The following is a 22,568-nucleotide window of genomic DNA, read 5'->3' on the forward strand; positions in this document are numbered from 1 at the left end:
GATTCTAAGTGTCTTATCCAAGGTCATCATCTAGCCAGTGGCCAGGATTCAGACTCAGGTCTTCCACCCCAAGACATTTTTTTGGAGACAGGGTCTCGCTCTGTTTCCCAGGCTGGAGTGCAATGGCTGAATCACAGCTCACTGCAGGCTCGACCTCCTGGGCTCAAGTGATCCTCTTACCTCAACCCTCCAAGTAGCTGGGGCTACAGGCACTCACTACCATGCCTGGCTTTTAAAAAAAATTTTCCTAAAGACAGGGTCTCACTCTGTTGCCCAGGCTGGTCTGGAACTCCTGGGCTCAAGTGGTTCTCCTGCCTCAACCTCTGAAAGTGTTGGAATTACAGACCATCTTTTTATAGTCTACTGCATACTGAGGTAAAGACACAGACAACTTTTGTTTTATCCTAAACAATCAGCCTGTGCACATAATAATAAAACCAACTTCACAGTTTAAAAATCACTTTTACTTAACATTTCCACCCTTGAGTCTCCCAGCAACTCTGTTACATAGGCATTTTTATCTGCTTTCTTTTGCATAAATGTGAAAGCTAAACCCAGGAAGATTAAGTGACTTTCTACTCAAAATAACTGGCTTCTCATTCCATACCCTGTCCTCTTCCCAGCCCATCTGATTCCCTGAGAACCAAATTCTCTTTGTTTTCAAAGATTTGCCAGTACCCTTTTAAGGAAAAAACAGTAGATTACAATACATTAGGTTGGGCCATTTGGAATTGAAATTGCTGACATTCAACCTGTTTTTTTTTTTTTTTTGTTTTTTTTTTTTTTTGAGATAGGGTCTTGCTTTGTCACCCAAACCGGAGTGCAGTGGCACAATCTAGGCTCACTGCAACCTCCGCCTCCCTTCCCACTGCAGCCCTTCCCCCACCCCTACCCCCAGCAGCTGGGACCACAGGTGCATGCCAGCATGCCCAGCTAATTTTTTTGTATTTTTGGTAGAGATGGGGTTTCATCATGTTGCCCAGTCTGGTCTAGAACTCCTGAGCTCAAGTGATCCACCTGCCTTGGCCTCCCAAAGTGCTGGGGTTAAAGATGTGAGCCATTGCACCCAGCCTCAACCATTTTTTACTACAAAAAGGGAGATTTCATGCACCCCAAACTAAAACATTGGACCTCAAAATGAAGATATTTATGCTATGCTTATATGCATCAAAAATGGGATACTTTGGCTGGGCGCAGTGGTTCACACCTGTAATCTCAGCACTTTGGAAGGCCAAGGCACACAGATTGCTCGAGCTCAGGAGTTCAAGACCAGCCTGAGCAACGTGGTGAAACCTCATCTCTACAAAAAAATACAAAAATTAGCTAGGGATGGTGGCGAGAGCCTGTGGTCCCAGCTACTTGCCAATGCACTCCAGCCTTGGCAACAAGGTGAGACCCTGTCTCCAAAATAAAAAATAAAAAATAAAATAAACACAGGATACTTTGGTTAATCCCTCTTTATTAACAAAGGTAATTACCTGATGCAGAGAGAAAAAAAAAACCCCACATTTTTAGAAGTGGAAAGGATCCTAGAGGTAATTCAGAAGACATAAATAAAAGGTAATAAAAATGCTACTTTAGAACAAATAGCAATATGAATGACTGTAGGGAATAACTAGGAAAAAAGGCCAGCCTGTAGAGAGTCTCAGAGTGGAAGGCACTTGCCTATAAGCTCTATGCCCAGAGAGGATAACAGATCAGATGTCTGTGAGTGAGAAACCAGGGGATACCCAAAGTTCAAGGGAAAGGATGGACTCTGAAGTTCTCAAATCCAAGGATGTCGGAAAGGACTCTTAATCCATAAACACAAACAATCATTTTAAACAAGTCAGGATTATTTAATTTAATTAAAAACATTTTGTTCTGCTCTAAGCATTTAATAAAAGGATTTATGGAGAAATTGCTAGCTCTTATCGCTTCAGAAAGAGGTGTTTAACATTTTATCTGCAAATTGTATTACTTCTAGATACAGATCAGAAGGAGAGGGAGAATAAGAATTAGCACTGGTGGATTTACACTGGGGGCTCGGACAGGGGAGAATAGAAGGAGACGTGGGTAGAAAGTATTTGGATTTCACTGCTATATATGAGGAATATTCTAACCCTTAGAATTACACTAAAATCCAACAGGCTTTCTCTAAAAGTAATAAGCTCCCAGTCCCTAGAAGTGCTCAAGTAATGCATAGCCGACCACTTGTCAAGGACATTGTGGAAGGGGTTTCTTGTATTAGGAAAGAGAGTGAGCTAGAACACCTTCCACCTGTTTCTCAATTCTAAGATCCCAGGAGCCAAAAGAAGCCAATGTTCTGGAGTGAAATTAAATCTAATCAAGAACCAGTTTTATCCAGTTATAAAAAGAGAACGTTTCAACTCTAACTTTTTATAATTCTGAAAAATGTCAAGGAGCTCCTTTTAGAATCTCTCCATCTATCTTTAAACACACTTTTCTTCAAAACGTATCAGTACTCAAATAAATTACAACATTTCTTATTCAAATGCATTATTTTTGGGTTTCAACTATTCTTACCCAACAGTATTAGAATTTTTAAAAACACCGTACCACACCTTTTCATTGCAAACATACTGTAATTTAGCTATGCTAATATAAAGGAAAATGTTGTGGGCTAGTATGGAAACCTGTTCTCACCCTCATTGATCATACTCCCAAGTATACTTTTGCTTCTATGAGGAAGTGAGTTCTGAATCTCAAAGGACTACCTCACATCTAGTCAATTACAGGTACAATCCTATACAAATGAAGAGGATTGAAGGATCGTATTTTGCCTCATGAAAAAAATTGAGGTATATGTTAACAAAGCACCATCCTGCAATTGAGGATTGTAGGATGAAGTAAATCAGCAAACTGCAATTTATAACATATCACTTCATACCTGAAAGGAAATGTTTAGGGAATATTCATCCTCTAATTATTTTTTAGCCTCCCATAGTGAAGCCATGTTAGGGATTATGCAATAAATGAAAAACCTGAGGGTAGGGCTCCTAATGCAGAATTATACTGAAAAGTAAGAGGTAGAGAGAGACCTTTGGAGGACTCTCCTGGTAGGCAGAGGAGGCTGAACTTTTTGGCATTTTGGCTCCTGGCGGCAGAAAGTGCAGGGAACTTCCATCTTGCAGACAAGCTGTTGAACAGGCTGGACCAGCACCAGGGGTTGGCAGGCCGCTATCAGAGCTGGACTAAACTCAGCCTGCTGTCCAGAGTGCTCCTTGGAGTCATTCTGCCCCAGCTGAGGACATCAGAATCTTATTAGTTGGCAAAGCACCCACAGGACAAAATCTGTCCCTGACTGCTGCCACTCCTCCTAGAGAGTGGGGCATTTGGGGCCAGAGGTGAGAGGGAGAGTGGAAAGGTGGGTATGTGTAACTATAATGGGGTTGATGCTCTTTAGATTCAGCCAGACTGGCTAACAAAGGGAGCCAAGTCAGATGGGAGAATAAACTAAAGTGCCTGTCTCAAGGCTTTCAGACTTGGGAGGGTGTAGAACACAGTGGTAAAGTGAGACCTTGGGAAATGGACAGGCATGCGTTCAAATTTAGGCCCACTGCTTGTCAGCTATGTGACTTTCAGCATGTTACCTAATCTCTTTAAGACTCAGTGTCTTTATCTGAGGGATGAGGAAAATATTATTGTTATTAGCATTAAAGCAACCCAGAACCTGGCCCATGGTAAAGCTCAATAAGTGTTAAGTATTTTTGTGAGTTGGTGACACACTTAACACAAGTGGACAGTATCAAACTTGCCCAGCATTCTCAGGCTGTTGGTGGTAATTGCCTTCAGAGCCCAAGTTTTCTCCATGGTTCTCCACCACCTTCCACAGCATGGGGAAGCTGTTCCTGAGGCCAGGTAGGTGGTAACAGTAGAAATCATCAGGAGGCCCCCAGGGAGAGGACTCCTCATGAACAAGCCAGGGGTGCCATGGGCCACTGCATCTCTCCTCTAGAGCATCTGCTTCTGAGGCTCACGGGGGAAGCCTTGGGCTTGGTTTCATAAGCGGAGAGGTATTTCCTTACAGCTTCTCCAGACCCTCAGCCCCAGCCAGGGAAGAAAGTGCACAGGAAAAGGAACACAGGTGTCCTGTACAGCCAGGTACAGAAGAACCTAGATTGGTTTTTGGAGCCTGGGGCAGAAGTACCCAGGACCAATACTTTTTAAAAAGCCATTCTTGCCATTTTTAAGTGTACAGTTCAGTGGCATTAGGTCCATTCATATTGTCATGCAACCATCATCACCATCTGTCTCCAGAACATTTTTCATCTTGCAAAACTGAAACTCTGTACCCAATAGGCACTAATTCCCCATTCCCTCCAGCCCCTGGCAATCATCATTCTTTCTACAGCTAAAAAGTTGACTACTCAAGGTATTTCATTTAAATGGAATCATATAGTATTTGTCCTTTTGTGTCTGGCTTATTTCACTTATCCTAATGTCCTCAAGGTTCATTCATGTTGTGGCATGTGTTAGAATTTCCTAACTTTCTAAGGCTGAATATTATCCCATTGTATGTATATATTCCATTCACCTGTTGCTGGACACTGGGGTTGCTTTCACCTTTTGACTATTGTGAATAATGCTATGAGCATGAGTGTACAAATTTCTGTTTGTGTCCTTGCTTTCAATTCTATTGGATATATACTCAGATGTTGGATTGCTAGAATGATATAATATGATAACCTTATTTTTACTTTTTTGAGGAATCCCATACTGTTTTGCATGGCAGCTGTACCATTTTGCATTCCCACCAGCAGTGTACAAGGGTTCCAATTTCTCCACATCCTCATCAACACCTGTTATTTTCTGTGTGTGCACATTTTAAACAGTAGCCATCCTTTGCAGTGGCAAGTCATTGTTTTTTTATTTTTCTGGCAATAATTAGTGATGTTGAATATCTTTTCATGTACTTATTCATCACTGGTATATCTTCCTGGGAGAAATTTCTGTTTAAGTCTTTTGCCCATTTATAAATGTAGTTTTTTGTTGTTGTTGTTGTTGAGTTGCAGAAGTTCTTTATATAATCTGGATATTAACCCTTAACCCTTCTAATACATCTTTAAGTATCTCCTAAGCTTGACACCCTGGGCATGCCGAGTCCACAAAGCAGTGGTTCTCAACCCTAAGGGAACATCAGAATCACTAAGTTTGTTCTTCATTTTTTTTCCCCCGAGATAGGGTCTCGCTCTTTTGCCCAGGCTGGAGTGCAGTGGTGTGAACACAGTTCACTATATAGCCTTGAACCCTCAGCCTCAAGCAATCCTCCCATCTCAGCCTCCTGAGTAGCTGGGACTACAGGTGCACGCCACTATGCCCAGCTAATTTTTTTCTTTTTTTTCATGAAGGAGCTTAAAAATACACTGATGCCCAGGTCCTTGGCAGCTGGATTAATTGTTCTGGGGTGGGTATGAGGCACCAGTATCTTTAGAAACCTCCTCCAGGTGGTTTCCAAGGTGCATCCAGAGTTGGAAACCACTGCTACAAAGGCTTGCCTCTTGGGAGGTGCTGCCCTCCACCACCTGCTGCTGTGAAAGTGAGAGGGGACTGTGGCAAGGCAGGACTAGGGCTGGAGGGCCCAATCCCGGTGAGAAGCCCTAAGATGTCAGGGTGGCAGTAAAGTAGCAGGAAAGGCAGCCCCACCCCAATTCTGTCACACAGCCCCACTCGTTTTCACCAACCCCATCAGGAATGACACCAAGACATATTAGGAGGAAATAACCAACCACTGCTCCCACAGAAGGCAGAGGAGGGAAGAGCAGAGAGGAGCCCTAGCACTACCCAGAAGCCCAACAGGTGTTGGGAGCCCTGGTCTGCGCCAGCTCTGCCACAGACTCCCTGTGGCTTCCGGGAGGTCACCTTGCTTTCCTGAGCCTGAGTGTTTCCCTGGAAGAGAGGAGACCAGGCTAGTGCAGTGGTTCTCAACCCTGACTGCACCTTAGATTCACCTACGGAACACTTAAAAATACTGACCCCTCAGGCCCCATCCAGAGATTCTGATTCCATTTGTTCTAGGTGGGGTCTGGGCACTGCCATTTGGAAAAGCTCATAGATGATTCTTATGTGCAGCCAGCGTTGAGAACCCTGTTCTAGTGGATCATCAAGAACCATCCTGTGGTTCTCTTGCCCCCACAGCTGGGGTGATGGTCATGGCCTGAGCACTCACGAGGTACTTAGCCATCACACATAGTCCCTGTTTCACACAGCCTGTGAGAGTGCTGACTTGGTGCTCTCTGCAAATGCTAAGAGGATCAGTTCTCTTATAGGAATTGAAGAGGAATTGATTCCAACCTCCTGACACCAGATGAGACCATTCTGTCCTATTCCACAACCCCCAGAGGAACATTTTATTCTCAATCTAGTTGTGCATAACTTATAAGGTAAAGCACCCACTGGAGACAAATTACTGCTGAGAGAAGAAAAGGCGGTTTGCCAGCAGGCAGCCAGCTGGAATAAGAGAAGGAACAGCTTATTGGGTCTTAGCTAAGGCCAACATTCTGGGCAGACCCCAGAGAGAGAGGGAAAGGGTTTTGAGGCTGGGCCATGTGCATGACTGCACGTACTTTCAAATGAGGTCTAGTTAAGGGCATAAGGAATGCTCCATAGAGAATGCAGAGTTAGGTCCCTTTTTTTTTTTTTTTTTTGAGACAGGGTTTTACTCTGTCACCCAGGCTGCAGCACAGTGGTGTGATCATGGTTCACTGCAGCCTCAGCCTCCTGGGATCGGGTGATCCTCCCACCTCAGCCTCCCGAGTAGCTGGGACTATATAGGTGCACACCACCCACCTGGCTAATTTTAAAATTTTTTGTAGAGACAGGGTTTCACCACGTTGCCCAGGCTGGTCTCAAACTCCAGAGCCTGAGCAATCCACCTACTTCAGCCTCCCAAAGTGCTGGGATTATAGGAGTGAGCCACCACGCCTCGCCGACTTAGGTCCTTGACTACCGGGAGTTGAGGACCTCTGTATTCAGAGCTCACATGGGTGAGAAGATAGTAAGACCTCACAAGTTGCCATTTGAAGGCTCAGCATAACTGGCCTAACCTAGGGGAAACAGGAACCAACCTGGAAATGAAAAGAGCTAGGGAAATCGGTGATAGGCACTGCTGGTACCTTAAGAAGCTATGCTGGTTGGCAGAGTTAACTGGAAAGTTCTATGACAGCCTCCCTCCCAGTTTTGTCTCTTGCCTCTATTTTCCATTCCTGGTCTGCAGCTCCTATTTTTAGTTAAATCTCCACTAATCTGTCCTATAGTAGAGAGAACCCCCAGTCCTGTGCAGTTCTTACCCTGAATGCTTCCACCTCCCGCCTCGGGATCACAGATTGACTCTGACACTGCTCTCTGATTTTCCACCTTGGCTTTGCTCCTGCCAAGTTGCACATGTGGCAGCCCCAGCAGGGAGGGAGTGCACATTTCACCCAGCCTCGGGCTAGGAGGCCAGGTCTAGGTCAGGAAGTCTTATCTTCCCTTGAAGCTGAGTCCCTCCTGATGAAAACGACCCACACTTGGGGATCCAAGGAATGTTAGCCTTTTGCCACAAATGAATTGCTGTGCTTGGTTTCCTCTGCAGATGGGTCTCTCAGCTGGACTTGTGGGAGTGTGTAGTTATTTTGCTGGATAATCTATGGCAAATAATATAATAGCAAAAACTTATCATGACAACTAAGGTGCACTGAATGCCAGGCACTGATGTGTTTTGTCTCCGTTACCTCATTTTACCCTCACAATAATCTACCTTCTGTGTACCCTGTTCTCTTGGTTAGACCTCAAGTGGAACCAGATTCCTCAGTTTTCTTGATTTTCCTCTTGTGCCTGCAATTTCAAATTCCCAAACAACTTCCTGACATAGTCCCTCCTTAGTCCTCAGAGGACAGAGGGGAAAGCAGGCAATGACTAAATTGGGAGTGGAGAGCGCGAGGAGAATGAGGGCGGCGATTTTAGCTGACATTTTTCTCCTGGTGGGAAAAACCTGGCAGGCTGGATGCAGCACAAACAATGCAGCCTGCTGCTGCCATCTAGTGGAGGAAAGGAAGTCAGGCTTTGGAGGTAGACCAGATGGCACTCCAGACCCCAGAGCGTTTTAAACATGTTCTCAGTTCACGGCAATTATCAGGAAGCCTGCCGCAGGTCTCCATGCTGACCCTCATCCCCATCTTCCTCTCCTAGAAATATCTAGCACACGTCTGCATAGAAGGCATCTCTGCTGCTGATGATCTGGCCAGTTACAAAAATAAGCCCAGAACTACAGCCTGTCTTTGGCTTCCCCAGTGTAAAATGCTTGGCTGCAAGGCCTCTGCCACTTGGACTTCACAAGTCAGTGGATCTCAAACTCAAATGTGCATCAGAGCCACCTGGAGGGCTTGTTAAAACACAGACTGTTGGGACCTACCAGTTCTGGAGGAGTGGGGGTTCTGATCATTTGTGTTTCTTTCTTTTTTAAAATCAAATGAAAAAAAAAACTTTTTTGAGGCAGGACCTTGCTCTGTCACCCAGGCTGGAGTGCAGTGGTGCAAGCATGGTTTACTGCAGTCTTGTCCTCCCAGGCTCAAGTGATCCTCCTACCCCAGCCCCCAACTGAGTAGCTGGGACTACAGGCGTGCGCCACCATGCCTGGCTAAATTTTTTTATTTTTGTAGAGATGGGGGTCTCACTATGTTGCCCAGGCTGGTCTCAAACTCCTGGCCTCAAGCCAGCCTCCCAAAGGGTTGGGATTACAGGTGTGAGCCACTGTACCTGGATTTTTCTTTTAACTTTGATTTTTTATTTTTAGAGGTGGGGTCTTGCTGTCAGCCAGGTTGGAGTGCAGCAGTGCAATCATAGCTCACTGCAGCCTCAAACTCCTGGGCTCAACTGATCCTCCTGCCTCACCGTGCCCCGAGTAGTTGGGACTACAAGTGCACACCACCTTGCCCAGCTAATTTTTTTAATTTTTTTTTTTTTTTTTTTTTGAGACAGTCTCACTCTGTTGCCCAGGCTGGAGTGCAGTACACAATCTTGGCTCACTGGAACCTCACTGCAACCTCAGCCTCTCGGGTTCAAGTGATTCTCCTGCCTCAGCCTCCCAAGTTGCTGGGACTAGAGGCGTGTGCCACCTTGCATTTTTAAATTTTTGTAGAGACAGGGTCTCACTATGTTGCCCAGGCTGGCACCTGCATTTCTAACAGGTTCCCAGGGCATGCTGATATTACTAATCCAGAGACCACCCCTAAAGAACCACTGTCATGAGGAGTTTAGTCTCCCTGGCATGAGAAAAAGTGAGTAAACAGGCATGTGAAGAGAACACAGAGCTTACATACAATAAAAGCCAAGGCTAGAATACTTTATCTGTTGAAGGCACATGAAGGAGTCATGGACCTCAAACCCTGGCCGGGCTGAGGGCAGGATCAGATCTGACTCAGCTGTGGCTCCTCCCTGGGTGTGCCTGGTGTCTCCAGGTCAGCATGAGAGTACTTGGTGAGGGGTCAGAGAGCCAGAAGTTGCTGTGGAGGGGAGTGGGTCAGTGGAGAAAGGATGAGTCTAAGCCATATTTGGCCAAAGGTAGAAGAGGACTTTTCCGAATGTAGTGTGATACGATGAGAAAACCGGAAGAGATCTTAGACGTTACTTAATTCAACCTTCATTTCTAAGATGAAACTGACTCACGAAGGCTAAATGACCTTCCCAAAGTCACACACAGTTACTTGGTAGCTCTTCCTCTCCAAGTTCCCAACCCATTCACTTCACAATCAGGTCCCAAAGAAACCCCACAGGGTCAAAATGGGTCCACGAGACAGGTCGCTTCCATGGTGGTCTTCAGCTAGAGTCAGGCCAGCGCTCATGGCCTCCTTGGTCTGTGCCTCCCACCCACTCTGTTCTCCTACCTTTCACCAAGGGGAAGAAGCAGTCCATCTCCACGCTGCTTCGGGAGTGTGAGATGCACAGGGCGCTGCTGGGGACCAGGCCCTCCAGGGGCGGGCTCCGTTCTGTGGTGCGGACCAGACACCAACCAGGCCGCTCGCTGGGCCGCTCCAGCAGCTCCACCGTCTGCCCCACCTGGATGGTCAGCTCGCTGCTGTGGCCCGCACTGAAGTCCTGGAGGACTACTGTCAGCTCACATCCGCCAGAGAGCTTTGGTGGGTGGTGGTGGAGGGAGTAGAACAGGAGGGCAGGAGGAGGAAGGGGGAGAAATATGAGAGGGTTGGTGAGAGGGGACAAAGAATGTGTGAGACCAGAGGTAAGGAGGAAGAGAAGGGGGAAAAAGGGGAAAAATGGTGTTTAGGGCGGAGAGACGGCAGAAGATGAAAAGGAGAGTTGAGAACAGGAAAGAAAACAAGAAAAAAATGTAATTAGCACAGTGCTATATTCAATCACTCAGGCTTTCTAGCTGTAGCCACAGTCTGAAGCCTGCCCAGAACCAGGGCTTTGATTCTAATTCCTCTTGCTTCGTTAGAGCTCATTATTCCTTTGCCAAGCTTCAGCTAATTGTGCCATTAAACCCCTTCCCTGTATGCCCCTTTACTCCTTCCAAGGGTTTTACCCTGTGCTCTGTCCCTGCCCTGACTACGACCCTCAGACTCCTATTGTATGGGCATCTATTCTAACTCACCCCTCCCACTAGATTCTCACTAGATGATAGGGGATAATGGAAGAGACAACCTTCCTTCCTTCTAACCCCTGCAACACCTCCCATCCCCACCTCTTACTGGAGCCATCAGCCTAAAATTGAGGCTACGAGGACTACAAAAAGAATGAGGCTTCAATTCAAAGGCAGAAGTAAAGCAATGTCTGTCTGGGAGGGGAATAGCCTCCAAGGCTCAGGCACTAGGGACTGGGAGGAAGCATGAGAAGGGAGACGGGCCACTTCTTCCTTAGGAACATACCCCCAGCCCTCACGCTCCATGCCGGCTTCGCTCCACACCGCCTTTTTCCTACTTCACTGATCCTGTTGCAGAACCAATAAAAGGGGCTGACAGGAACAACCCCTACTGCTGAATGCTGGGAGTTCTCACTTTTTCGCCTTGGGGATTTGGCCCCACTTCCCCCCTTTCCTCTGGCTTCATATTTCCATGAGAATCCATTTGGTTATTAGTTTGTCTCATAGAACTAAGTACAGTTTCCCTCTTGGAAGAACAGCTGCACTGAAGGGCAGAGTGACAGGTAGGGAAGGGAAGGAATGAGGAGGATGAGGCCCAGCTTGCTAGCCTGTTATCCTCTAAAGTTCACCCCAAAAGCAGTTTGGAGGCAAAGTCCCTGCACCACCTCCAGGGAAGCGACTTCAGTCTGTGCATCTCTGATGTAAGCCTTCAGGGCCCAAATTTTCTGCATCAGTGGCCATATGAATGCACTTGTCCAAACATGTTGTGTAGCCATTTCACACACATTCTGGGAAGCTTCTGCCCAACGGCATACACAGTGAATGTCACAGTGAGTAGAGAATTAACAGTCCCACCAGGACCAAAAGCTCAGCATTCAGGACTGTAAGAAATTTCCAGTAAAGGGACTTCGATTTCAGAGGGGGCTTGAAAAGGTTAAAATAATGCATCAGACTGATGTTGGCAATATGCGTCACCACCAGTCACAGGGCAGGGGGTCTGTGCTAACCACATTCCCACAGGACTGCCATTGGGATCAGATCAGGAAATCTGCAGGACAGAAGGTAGAAGGTGGAAGGAGACAGAAGGGAATATTTTTCCATTTAACTCTCCTGGTCCCATTAAGTGCACAGTCTTCACTCCCCCACTCTCCTGGTGCTATCCTCCTTAAAAACATCATATAGAGAAGGATTTTGTGGGATGGAGACCCCTCAAATCTCTAGAGTACTTTTACAGTTAGCAAAACACCTTTACATTAATTATCCACTTGGTCCTCACAATAACCAGGTAGTACTATCATCTCCATCTCATACATCAGGAAATTCAAGCTCAGAAATGTCAACATCAGTGGTTCGGCACTGAGTGTACACAAAAATCATGTAGAGAGCTTATAAAATGAAGATTCCCTAGCAGTTCCTTCTCTTGCTCCACCCCTCAATCACACATCATGATTCAGTAGGCCTGGGTCAGGGCCTGGGAATGCCTTCCACTGCCCACAGACCGGGTCTCGTTCTGAACCCCAGGCTGGAATGCAGTGGTGCAATCTTGGCTCACTGCAGCCTCTACCTCTCTGGCTCAAGTGATCCTCCCACCTCAGCCTGCTGAGTGGCTGGGACCATAGGTGTGCACCACCTCACCCAGCTAATTTTTAAATTTTTTTGTAGAGACATGGTCTCACGATGTTTGTCTTGAACTCCTGGGCTCAATTGATCCTCCTGCTTCAGTCTCCCAAAGTGCTGGGATTCAGATCCCAAAGTGCTCTGTAATACATTTCATATTTTGACCAGGGAACACTACATGTGAATAGATATATCACTGAAACACAAGCTCAACTCTGACATTCTATGTTTTTCTCAATTGCTGTTGACATCCCACTAATTTGATTCCAACTCACTAATGGACTATGTAGAATGCCGGCCTAGATGACTGACATTCTTTCTAACTGAGAGATTCTTTATCACTGAGCTTCTGCATCTCAGTGGAGCTGCTCCTCTGTGACAATGCCAGAGGCTCAGGGTTGCTTCTTGAGGCCAAGCTCACACATAGCAGGGGATGCAACTTGCAGCCCTTTTAGGGCAACATGGTTGAGTCCAGGGATGAGTGTAGTCCTTTTGCAGACTGTTAGAGCAGAAGGGGCCTGAAACTCTAGTCGCAAACGGCCCAGCATGGCACCCAGATACAAGACCCACTGCCCCCTGGGGCGGGTTACAATCAGACCCATGGGCTGGACAGAAGAGGGTAAAAAGCCAAGCTTGTGTCTCTACAATTAAAGACACAGTTCCTGGCGAGAAGCCTGGATACGCCACTAGATGGCGGTATTTGTCTTCTGTAGGCTGCCTAGTCCAGACAAAGGAAGAAGCGGAAACAAGATCAATGGGCAATTTCTTCCATGCTTACATGTTATAGATAACCGGGCTCAAGCTTTACATGCAGCCCAAAAGCCATTATGGTTCAAATACAGGATGAATATCCTGGTTCACTTCACCTCAATGGCTTGATCAAAAAGATTTACTACACCAGGTCCCTACCCTGGCAAGAAGTGAATTCCAAAGAACGGACAACAAGGGAGGGTGCTGGGGAAATGGTTTGAGGGGTCAGGCAGAGCTGCTCCTGCAACAGTCCCTTCTCATCCTCTCCTCCAGGGAAGCTGTAGGGTGAGATTCTAAGACCAACGTTATTCCTGCTCAGAAGATGCTGGGAGCTGAGTAGGCAGCACAGAATCTCAGCATGCATTCAGGTTAGGTTTTTGATTCTTCTCTGATCTTGTACCCCTGCTTCTGGAATCTTCTCTCATCTTATTCCCCTCACTGTATCCTCCCACTCCAGCAGCAAGTCCCTATCTGGCCTTTCATGCCTGAGTCTTGGCCCCCTTCCCGGGAGCGCTCAGATATTTTCTCTGCCTAGTTCCCTAGAACGCCGCCTAAGGCCTGCTAAGCCTTCTTGATGCTAATTGTCTGCCTGGCTTCCCACCCAAGTGCCTGCTGCTGAGTCACCATCCAACTCCCTGTCCTTACTTTCCCAGTCTCTCTCCTTTCTGGGTCCTCGCCATTTCCAGTGGGGCCTGTGCCCCTGCTGACCAATCCCTGGGTGGACGTGGCCTCCCCGCCCTCCGCAATGCTTCCCAGAGGGGCAGAAGGAGCTCCTCCCGTCCTCACTTTCCTTCGGCTCTGCAGTGATAGCTGTGTTGGCTTCTTTCCAGCATGAACTGCTACATACACAGGGGACATTTCGTAACCACTCTTTGTAACTCCATCTGCATTTTCAAAGTTCTCGCATTCACCAGAAATGATCACTTTCATTTATGTCTATTTTTACATGATTAATATTTGGAGATTAACTGAACCTCCTTCTTGTATACACTGTGTGAGCTAGATTGTCCCTGTGAGCTTCCCCACATTATGGAAAAGACACAGTTATTATTCCCTGATGGTTTCCCAATGGCATCCAGAGAGTGAGGACAGGACCCCTGAAGAATTCTCCTGTTGTCATTTCAGAGCTTCCATTTGTGCACCTCTGTGTCTCTGCTCCATTCTCCAAGGTAGCAGAGCCTCATTTAGGGCATGGGCTCTGCAGCTTCTCACCAGCTGTGTGACCAGGAGCAAGTTACTTCACCTCTTTGTCTCAATTTCTTCATCTGTCAAATGGGGATAATGACAGTACCTACTTCATAGCTTGTTGTGAAGATTAAATGAGATAATATTAAAGCACCTAGGATAGTGCCTTAAGCAGAGAGAGCTAAGTGATTGTCTAAAAAATAAGTTCTGGGCCAGGTGCAGTGGCTTGAGCTTGTAATCCCAGCATTTTGGGAGGCCAAGTGGGGTGGATCACTTGAGGTCAGGAGTTCCAGACCAACCTGGCCAACATGGTGAAAGCCTGTCTCTACTAAAATTACAAAAAATTAGCCGGGTGCGGTGGGGCATGCCTGTAGTCCCAGCTACTTGGGAGGCCGAGGCAGGAGAACCGCGCAAACCTGGAAGTAGAGGTTGCAGTGAGCCGAGATCATGCCACTGCACTCCAGCCTGGGTGTCACTGTGAGACTCCATCTCAAAAAACAAAGTTCTGGAGGTATTAGTGAATTATTATTTAAATTTGGGAGGAAAGGAGTACAGAAGAAATTTTAAACATCAATTTTGATGGCATGTTGTTTGGTAACAGACTGTATCAACTGTATACATGCACATACATTATTATGTAAATGAATCTTTTTTTTTTCTTAAAGTCATCTTCATGGAGTTTTGCCCTAACTAGAAGAACTGACCCTGAGGCTCACTAGGGAAGGTGACTCAGACCTCCCTCAGATCAGCACATACTTTTCCTGTTATAATAAAAACAAAGGAATGGTGGGACCGAGGATTCCCTTATGCAACATGAGGATTCACTCTTGCCTCTTCATTCCACATTGCTTTCCAGGAAGCTTCCCTGTGAAGAAACCCCCTTACCCCAGAGTCTGATACCTGCCCTCAATACTTGCCAAATGAGCCTTCTGGTAACTGTGAATACTGACTTCTGACACTGCTTTGCAGAGCACTTGGATCTGATACTCTTGACAGAGGGGGAGCTGTGCCCAAGAGCGTCCATCAGATAAGTCTGACCTCCTCCTCCTCCCCTGGCTGCCCGCCCGCCCGCCCGCCCGCCAACTTCTTCCATCTGATCATCTGATTCCTCCACAACTCTTAGCCAGCCCGAGGCACCAAGTTCACATAAATTAACATCTACATATGAACAGCCTCACAGGCAGCCAGAGCTGGCTGGCAAAAAATATAAAGCTGGAGCATATCTACTTGGCATGGTTTCAAGGGCACCGTGAGGTCCTGCCAACTCCTGTGCAAAAACTGTCTTTCTCTCCTCCCCCTAACACTCCCTGCACCTGTTGCTAATGCCTGGCATTTCTTCATCAGAAAGTGATTTCATCTAATTAGGTAATGTCCCTTAGCATGAAACACCTCAAAGCAGAATATAATGATTCCTTTCCAAATGCAAAAATATGAGCTGCACCACACGAGTTACTTTAAGCATGAAAATGCTCATAATAGCATTTTTTCAAATGAGGAAAATTTTACAATAACATCACCCCCCTCCAATACTAAAATATAAAAATCTAACCAGTGGGAAGTGGGTGAGGGTTAAAAAGTTACCTGTTTGGTACTATGCTCACTATCTGGGTGACGGGATCATTTGTACCCAAAACCTCAGCATCACACAATATACCTAGGTGACAAAACTGCATGTGTAACCCTTGAATCTAACATAGAAGTTGAAATTATTTTAAAAACCTAACAGGAAGGGAATTAAAAACCTAACAGGAAGAGAATTACTCACTAAGTGAGTAATTATGCAGCCATTATTTATAAAACTTTGTAATAGCTTAAAGACTACTTATATAAAGTAAAAAAAAAAATTTAAAGGACAAGATGTACAGTTGTATATATAACTGTGTGAACATCATCAACAACTTAGCAACCCTATTCATAGGAAACAAACAGAAAGAAAACTGGTGGAAATGTTAACACTGGTATTGTTAGGTGGTGCACTCTGGGTAATTTTCCCTCCGGCTTTCTAATCTCCAGTATTGCCCAGTGTTTCTCACATAAGTGCTGTTTTATAATGAAAGTAATGATAACATCAACAATAACAACCTCTAAAACAAATCAACAAAGGTAATGGGAAAAATGCAAATATTTCAAGGAGGCATAATGGTTTGAGGGGAAAAATGGGACAGTGATGGGCAGTTTCCAGTTTTGCTCTAGGGCCACTATAGAAGCTTCAGGAAAGCCCCAAATTGCTGATGATGCTTTAGCATAGCTGCTTCAAATCCTTCCTCTACTAAACCTCTGTCCCCGCCCTGCTATAAAACTCTGAAGGGCTCTCCAGAAACTAGGTTCCTTTAAAAGAGCTTAGAGCTGTGCTTTTATCTTGAATTGATTATAATTTTTTTAGCAAATGTGTAAAGCATTGTCTGGCATTTAGGAACATTGTCGTGGAGCTCTGGGATTACATCAATTTGTATATTGGAAGTCCATGGAGCTGCCAGGTCCAATTAAGAGGCTAATGCTTACAATTTACTTTATTTTTGCTCGCTGGAACTGTGGCTTCTACTAACTGCAACTGAAGGAGCTATTTGGTTTAGCTGTTTCCCATGGTGCGTAAATGAGCACCGTGGTCTCCTGGTCTTGTAGGTCTTGTGAACTGCCTAGTAATTAATAGTGGGAAGAATGCAGGAGTGGGAATCAGGAGGCCTTGGTGCTGGTGCAGGTTTCATCCATGTATGACACTCAGCAAGCCCCTTCCCTTCTTCATACCTAAATTTCCTCACATTTAAGATGAGGAAATTGTACTCCAGGGCCACTTCCAGTTTTAATAATTGATAAATAGAGTAGTTTCTCTATTGACTCTCCGACACAGTGCGATTGAATTTTCTTGAGCACTTACCATTAATGTGTTGCCTTGTTTACTTAAATTATGTGTTACTCTTATCCGATGTAAGATCCAGAAGAGCAGAGCATTTTGTCTTGCTCATGGTCATATCTCTCGAGTTTAGAGCAATGCCTGGCATACAGCAGGTGATAAATATCTGTTGAATGCGCGAGTGAATAAATTCCATGAATTATTGCCTGATATATAACTGAGATGCCTAGTTACATTGTCTGAGAGTTCTCTCCCATTGGCTGCCCACCTATTCCTATTAGTGTCTTGCAGATAACTGTTAATTTTTTTTCTGAGCCCCTTTCAACCAAATTTATCTTGCCCTTTAATCATGTGGCTATATCTCCATGAATTCCTAAACCTGACAAAAACAACATAAGGTGTTAGTGAGGGGAGACATAAATCCACAAGAACAAAGAGAATGGGAGGTAGTGAACAAGATAACTTATTTATTTATTTACTTATTTATTTATTTTTGAGACGGAGTCTCGCTCTGTCGCCCAGGCTGGAGTGCAGTGGCGCGATCTCAGCTCACTGCAAGCTCCGCCTCCCAGGTTCACGCCATTCTCCTGCCCGGCCGAGAACTTTTTTTTTCTTTAATGGCAGAAAGCAGATGCAAGAATGATACTGACTTGGTAGAATGAGAAGACGAGATTCAAGTTCCTGCCAGTTATCTCTGCCCAACCCTCAGACAGGTCCAGGGAGTGGAAGCACCAGACGGCACTGAGGGTGGAACTACAGGTGGGGCTAAAACAGGAAGATGGGACCCCTAGATCCCTCTTCTATCCTATGTGCACTTTCCTGAAAAATGAAATGCAGTGAAGGCTTAAATGTAGAATGGAGAGATGGCTAGTATCCTTGTCCCTCTTGGATCCCAGAATGCTAGCAGCCACATATAACATGTTAGGGAGATTTCAGAACCATTCATGGGAGAAACCAAAAGATGTACAGATACTCAAGTACTGGCCTTTAGAGATCCCTCTCTGCTCCCAAAACCTCCAGTGCCCCGCCAGATCACTTCACAGTGAGAACGTTAAGTCAACAAGTTCCTTTCTTTACGCAGAATATCGAGTCAGCCTTTGTGTCTCAGTCATAAATGTGAATATTCAGCTATAGATTACCAGACTTTTCAGAAAACCCCCCTTAACAGAGACCAAAATAAATAAACAGAAAAAGGACCAGGAACTTGGAGGAAACAAAATGCAAGCAGGACAATAAAACATCAGTAACACGATAAAATCCTCAGAAAGATAAGAGAGGATATTGTATCCATGAAAAAAGAACAAGCTGTTACATAAAGGGAAAAAGTTGTAGAATGAGACAGAGCTCTCAGAAGTTAAAAATATTATGGCCGAATTGAAACATTTCATAGATGAGTTGCAAGATAATGTCAAGGAAATTTTCCAGAAAATGGAACAATAACACTGAAAAAGGAGAATGTAATCTGAGGGCCTTTTGGTCAAGTTGAGCATGTAGCCTACTAAAAACCCCAACTTAATTCACAGGGGCTTCTCAAACCTCCACCTCCCAGGTCAAGTGGTTCTCTTGCCTCTGCCTCCCAAGTAGCTGGAATTACAGGCGCGTGCTACCAAACCTGGCTAATTTTAGTATTTTTAGTAGAGATGGGGTTTCGCCATGTTACCCAGGAGGCCTTGGTGCTGGTGCAGGTTACCCAGGCTGGTCTCGAACTCCTGGGCTGAAGTGATCCTCCCACCTTGGCCTCCCAAAGGGCTGGAATTATAGGCGTGAGCCACGGTGCCTGGCCTCTGCCTGTTCTTTATCTCTGTACTCCCTGTCTAGGCTTCAGAGAACATCTAGACTAGACACTGACTCAAGTTTGGGTGAGGAGGGCAGAGCCATCCTCTCCTCAGGGAAAGAAGAGGCAGTAGTAGCAACTGGTGTTTATCCTCCCTTCTATCTTCATCTCATTGCCCCTGGGGAACCCACACAAGCTGTCAATAGAGATGCGGCTAGGAGGATTAAAGCCCTGGCAATGAACTTTGCCTCTGCAAAAGTGCCCCTCAGCCTGGAGGTAACTGTAAAACTGTCCTGTCTACAGGGAAGCATCTCCTGGCTCCTTTTGCCTAACTGAGGCTGTCTATATTGCTGTTTTGATTGTGCTTGCGCAGGAAGGCATTTCCTGCAACACACCCTATAGCTTGGGAAGGAGAAAAGAGCTCATAGACATGATTCTGAAAATCCCAAGGCTACCTGCAGAAGAGGGAGGAGAGGTGGCTGCGTGAAACCTGACATAAAAAAGAGCAACTCATGGTTAGAGAGAGATAAGAAGTTATGGGCTTCTCTGAAAGCCCCAGGCATTCCTGCAAATTGTCTACTGTGTGGACTGTGCAACACTGGAAAATTGAACTTCAGAGGAAACCAGGCCAAAGACCAGAGACAATTTTCATGGAAGTGCAAAATGTCATCAAACCTCAATTATTCAGATGTGGGTAATCATTTCCCTTTCTATGGATTACTGGGTCTGGAGCTAGGCTGCTTAGGTATGAATCTGTCTCCATCGCTACTAACTGTATTATCTGGAGCAAGTTAATTAGTCTTTCTTTGGCTCATTTTCCTTATCTGTAAAGTAGGAATCATATTAATTCCTGCCATATAGAGTTGTTGGAAGGATTACATTAACACAGGTAAACCCTGACGTGCATTACATGCTTAATAAATGTTATCTATTGTTTATCCAGTAATAACTTGGCATGCACTCAAGATATGTTTTCTTGCACTGATGTCTTGTGTCGAGGGAGTAGAAATCCATTTCCAGGGCTGGGTGCAGTGGTTCATGCCTGTAATCCTAGCATGTCAGATCACTTGAGGTCAGGAGTTCAAGGCCAGCCTGGTCAACATGGCGAAACCCTGTCTCTACCAAAAATACAAAAATTAGCCAGGCGTGGTGGCATGCGCCTGTAATCCCAGCTACTCAGGAGGCTGAGGCAGGATAATCACTTGAACCTGGGAGGCGGAGGTTGCCGTGAGCAGAGATTGCAGCATTGCACTCCAGCCTGGGTGACAAGAGTGAGACTCCATCTCAAAAAACAAACAAAGAGAAATCAATTTTCAAAGTCATAATGACATATATTGAGATAATCTGGCAGACTAGAAAGAAAAAAAAAGTAAACTATTCCCAAACCCAGGGTTCAAAGATTTAGTACCCTAAATTTAGGCTATAATTTCCCTTTGTCATCCCATGGATGTGACCTTCTGCTCTTCCTATACTGGGCATCCTAGAGAAACAACAGACTGGAATCAGACTGGGGAAGAGAATTCTTGGAACTGGTTGCCAAATCAGGGCAGATAACACACATTTATTTACACTGTGGTTGTAGGGTGGAGGTTAAGCTATCCAGTCACACATAGAAACCTGGCAAAGTAATTCCTGGAAAGAGGCCAAGCTCTCCTCTGGTTGACCAGGAAACTCTGATTGCTCTAATTATTGTTAGGTGATCTGGGGACAGGCAGCCTGTCTTCCAGGACTGGAGATGGGAAGAGGGCACAGGCGGAGCACCTGAGAGGGGAACAACCTGCCTCTGTAAGGGGTCTGGCTGGGAGCAGAGTGCCTTACAGATTGATGTTCAGAAGAAAGAGTACATTCAAAATGCTTTGATTCAGAAAGCAAATACTCCTGGTCCCTGTCTCTCAGGCCAGAAGAAATGTCAGCAGACATCTTGTTAATTTTTCATCCTCAGGCAGACTAAGATAATAATTAACAGCTGTATGGCCCTTTATAGTTTATAAACTCTTTCATAGACATCATCTGACCCTCATAGATCTCATAAGGTTGGCATTATCATCTGATTTTATAGATGAGGAAATTGAGGCTCAGAGAGGTGAAATGACTAGCTAAAGATTGCATCCTAATAACTAACTGCAAAGGCAGGACTCCAAGCCTAGTGAGTCCAGCCTCCTCATCCATGCACTTATTCTTCTGGGTCAGCTGCTAAGCTCCACCAGCATGAGGCTGTGCTGGCACCACCTCAGATCCAACACATGTGCCCAGCAATGGGTAGAAGTGGCAGCAGCAACAGAAAGGGTTCCCAGCATCTTAAAGCATCTTCATGTCAAGTTTTTGCCCTTGGCAAATTACTATTAGGGTTTCCCCTTCTCCCTGACCTTATCTTCTTCAGCGTAAAGGTAGGCCTTTATCTATGACCCCATACTTTCCATTTGCTCAGGTTAACCCACTTACTGGGTGAGTCCTAATGTGATTTTCTGCTCCCATCAGCTATTGTTGGTTGGTTTTGCTTTGGGACTGACTGCTATCCCATGCTTCACCTCCGGTTCATGACATCATGCCTCCTTTATCTCCTCCTCTCACCATCCTCTCTGGATACCAACTATCACTACATGCCCTCTAGACAACACTTTGTACTGTTCCCTTGACCATGTGCATGTGCATGATTTATGATCCAGCTCCATCTTCTTTGGGGTTTTTTTTTTTGAGACAGAGTCTTGCTCTGTCACCCAGGCTGGAGTGCAGTGGTGCGATCTCTGCTCACTGCAAGCTCTGCCTCCCGGGTTCACGCCATTCTTGTGCCTCAGCCTCCAGAGTAGCTGGGACTACAGGTGCCCACCACCAGGTCTGGCTAATTTTTTGTATTTTTAGCAGACACGGGGTTTCACCGTGTTAGCCAGGGTGGTCTCGATCTCCTGACCTCATGATCCTCCCGCCTCGGCCTCCCAAAGTGCTGGGATTACAGGTGTGAGCCACCGCGCCCAGCCTTAACTTCTTAATTTTCAATTCATACCAGCTCTCCAGGGACAAAAAGAGCAAAGGCAGAGGTCTAGTGGCACTAAGTAGCCACTAGAGGGAAGCAAAAGCTAGGCTTTTCTAAAGGAAACACGTGCTTGGGTTCCTTGATCAGAAGACTGGTCCCATAGAGACTCACTACCCTGACTAGGGCAAACACCAGCCCGCAGAGGAAATATAAGACAAAAAAAAATGCATACAGTAGGTGGCATATATTGGGGGCTCAACACGTTTCCTGGGTGAAATTCCTAATTTTAGAAATGAGAAAGCAGAGACTATGGCAAGTAATGGAATCTGAGCACAAAACTAGGTAGTGTCAGGGCCCAGTCTTGCAGATTCTCTTTCCCTCACCCTGCACCAGGCCTCTTCCTCTTCCTCCCTCCCGGCTCCCTCCACTATAGCTCAGCCCAGATGAACTACCTGTCCCTCCCAATCTCAAAACATTTTTGGAGAAACCATAGTCATTTGAGACTCTTTTCTCTATCCCTTATATCTGATCTATCACTTAGTCCTGCAAAGTTATTAAGTCTTTCCTTTGTCTCTTGGAAGCCCCTATGCCCATCCAGGTGTTTATCACCCGCCTCTACATTTCTGCAGGTGTCTCCTCGTTAACTGGTCTCTCCCACTCTCCATTCTCCTCATAACACTCTCTTATTTCAGAATTTACATGGGCTCTGCCACCCTCATCCTGGCATTCAAAGCCCTTTGTAACACTTCCCCACCCACTTCTTCAACCTCAGCGTTCACTACTTGTCTGTGTATTTTATCTGCTTGATCTCTTGAGGCTGCCCCAAATGTGTCCTGGCCATTTC

At 45.7% G+C, this 22,568-nt stretch overlaps 1 protein-coding gene and 1 long non-coding RNA gene across 8 annotated transcripts in view; one reads left to right on the forward strand and one right to left on the reverse strand.

Moving 5' to 3' along the window:
* The window catches only part of KALRN (kalirin RhoGEF kinase), a 693,044-nt gene that overhangs the window by 150,220 nt on the left and 520,256 nt on the right, over window positions 1-22,568 (reverse strand). For all 7 annotated transcript variants that reach the window (XR_013414358.1, XM_015130033.3, XM_028844557.2 and 4 more), the window contains exon 34: window positions 9,864-10,110. Coding sequence is in view for 6 of the 7 variants with exons in the window: in XM_015130033.3 (XP_014985519.1) it covers window positions 9,864-10,110 (247 nt within the window). In the remaining variant the exon portion in view is untranslated. The remainder of the gene's footprint in view (window positions 1-9,863; window positions 10,111-22,568) is intronic.
* Window positions 754-3,871, forward strand: LOC144339388 (uncharacterized). The gene is made up of 2 exons (XR_013414369.1): window positions 754-953; window positions 1,324-3,871. It is a non-coding gene; the product is annotated as an uncharacterized LOC144339388 (long non-coding RNA).

Source organism: Macaca mulatta, chromosome 2 (assembly GCF_049350105.2).
Source record: "Macaca mulatta isolate MMU2019108-1 chromosome 2, T2T-MMU8v2.0, whole genome shotgun sequence".
Classification (NCBI taxonomy): domain Eukaryota; kingdom Metazoa; phylum Chordata; class Mammalia; order Primates; family Cercopithecidae; genus Macaca; species Macaca mulatta.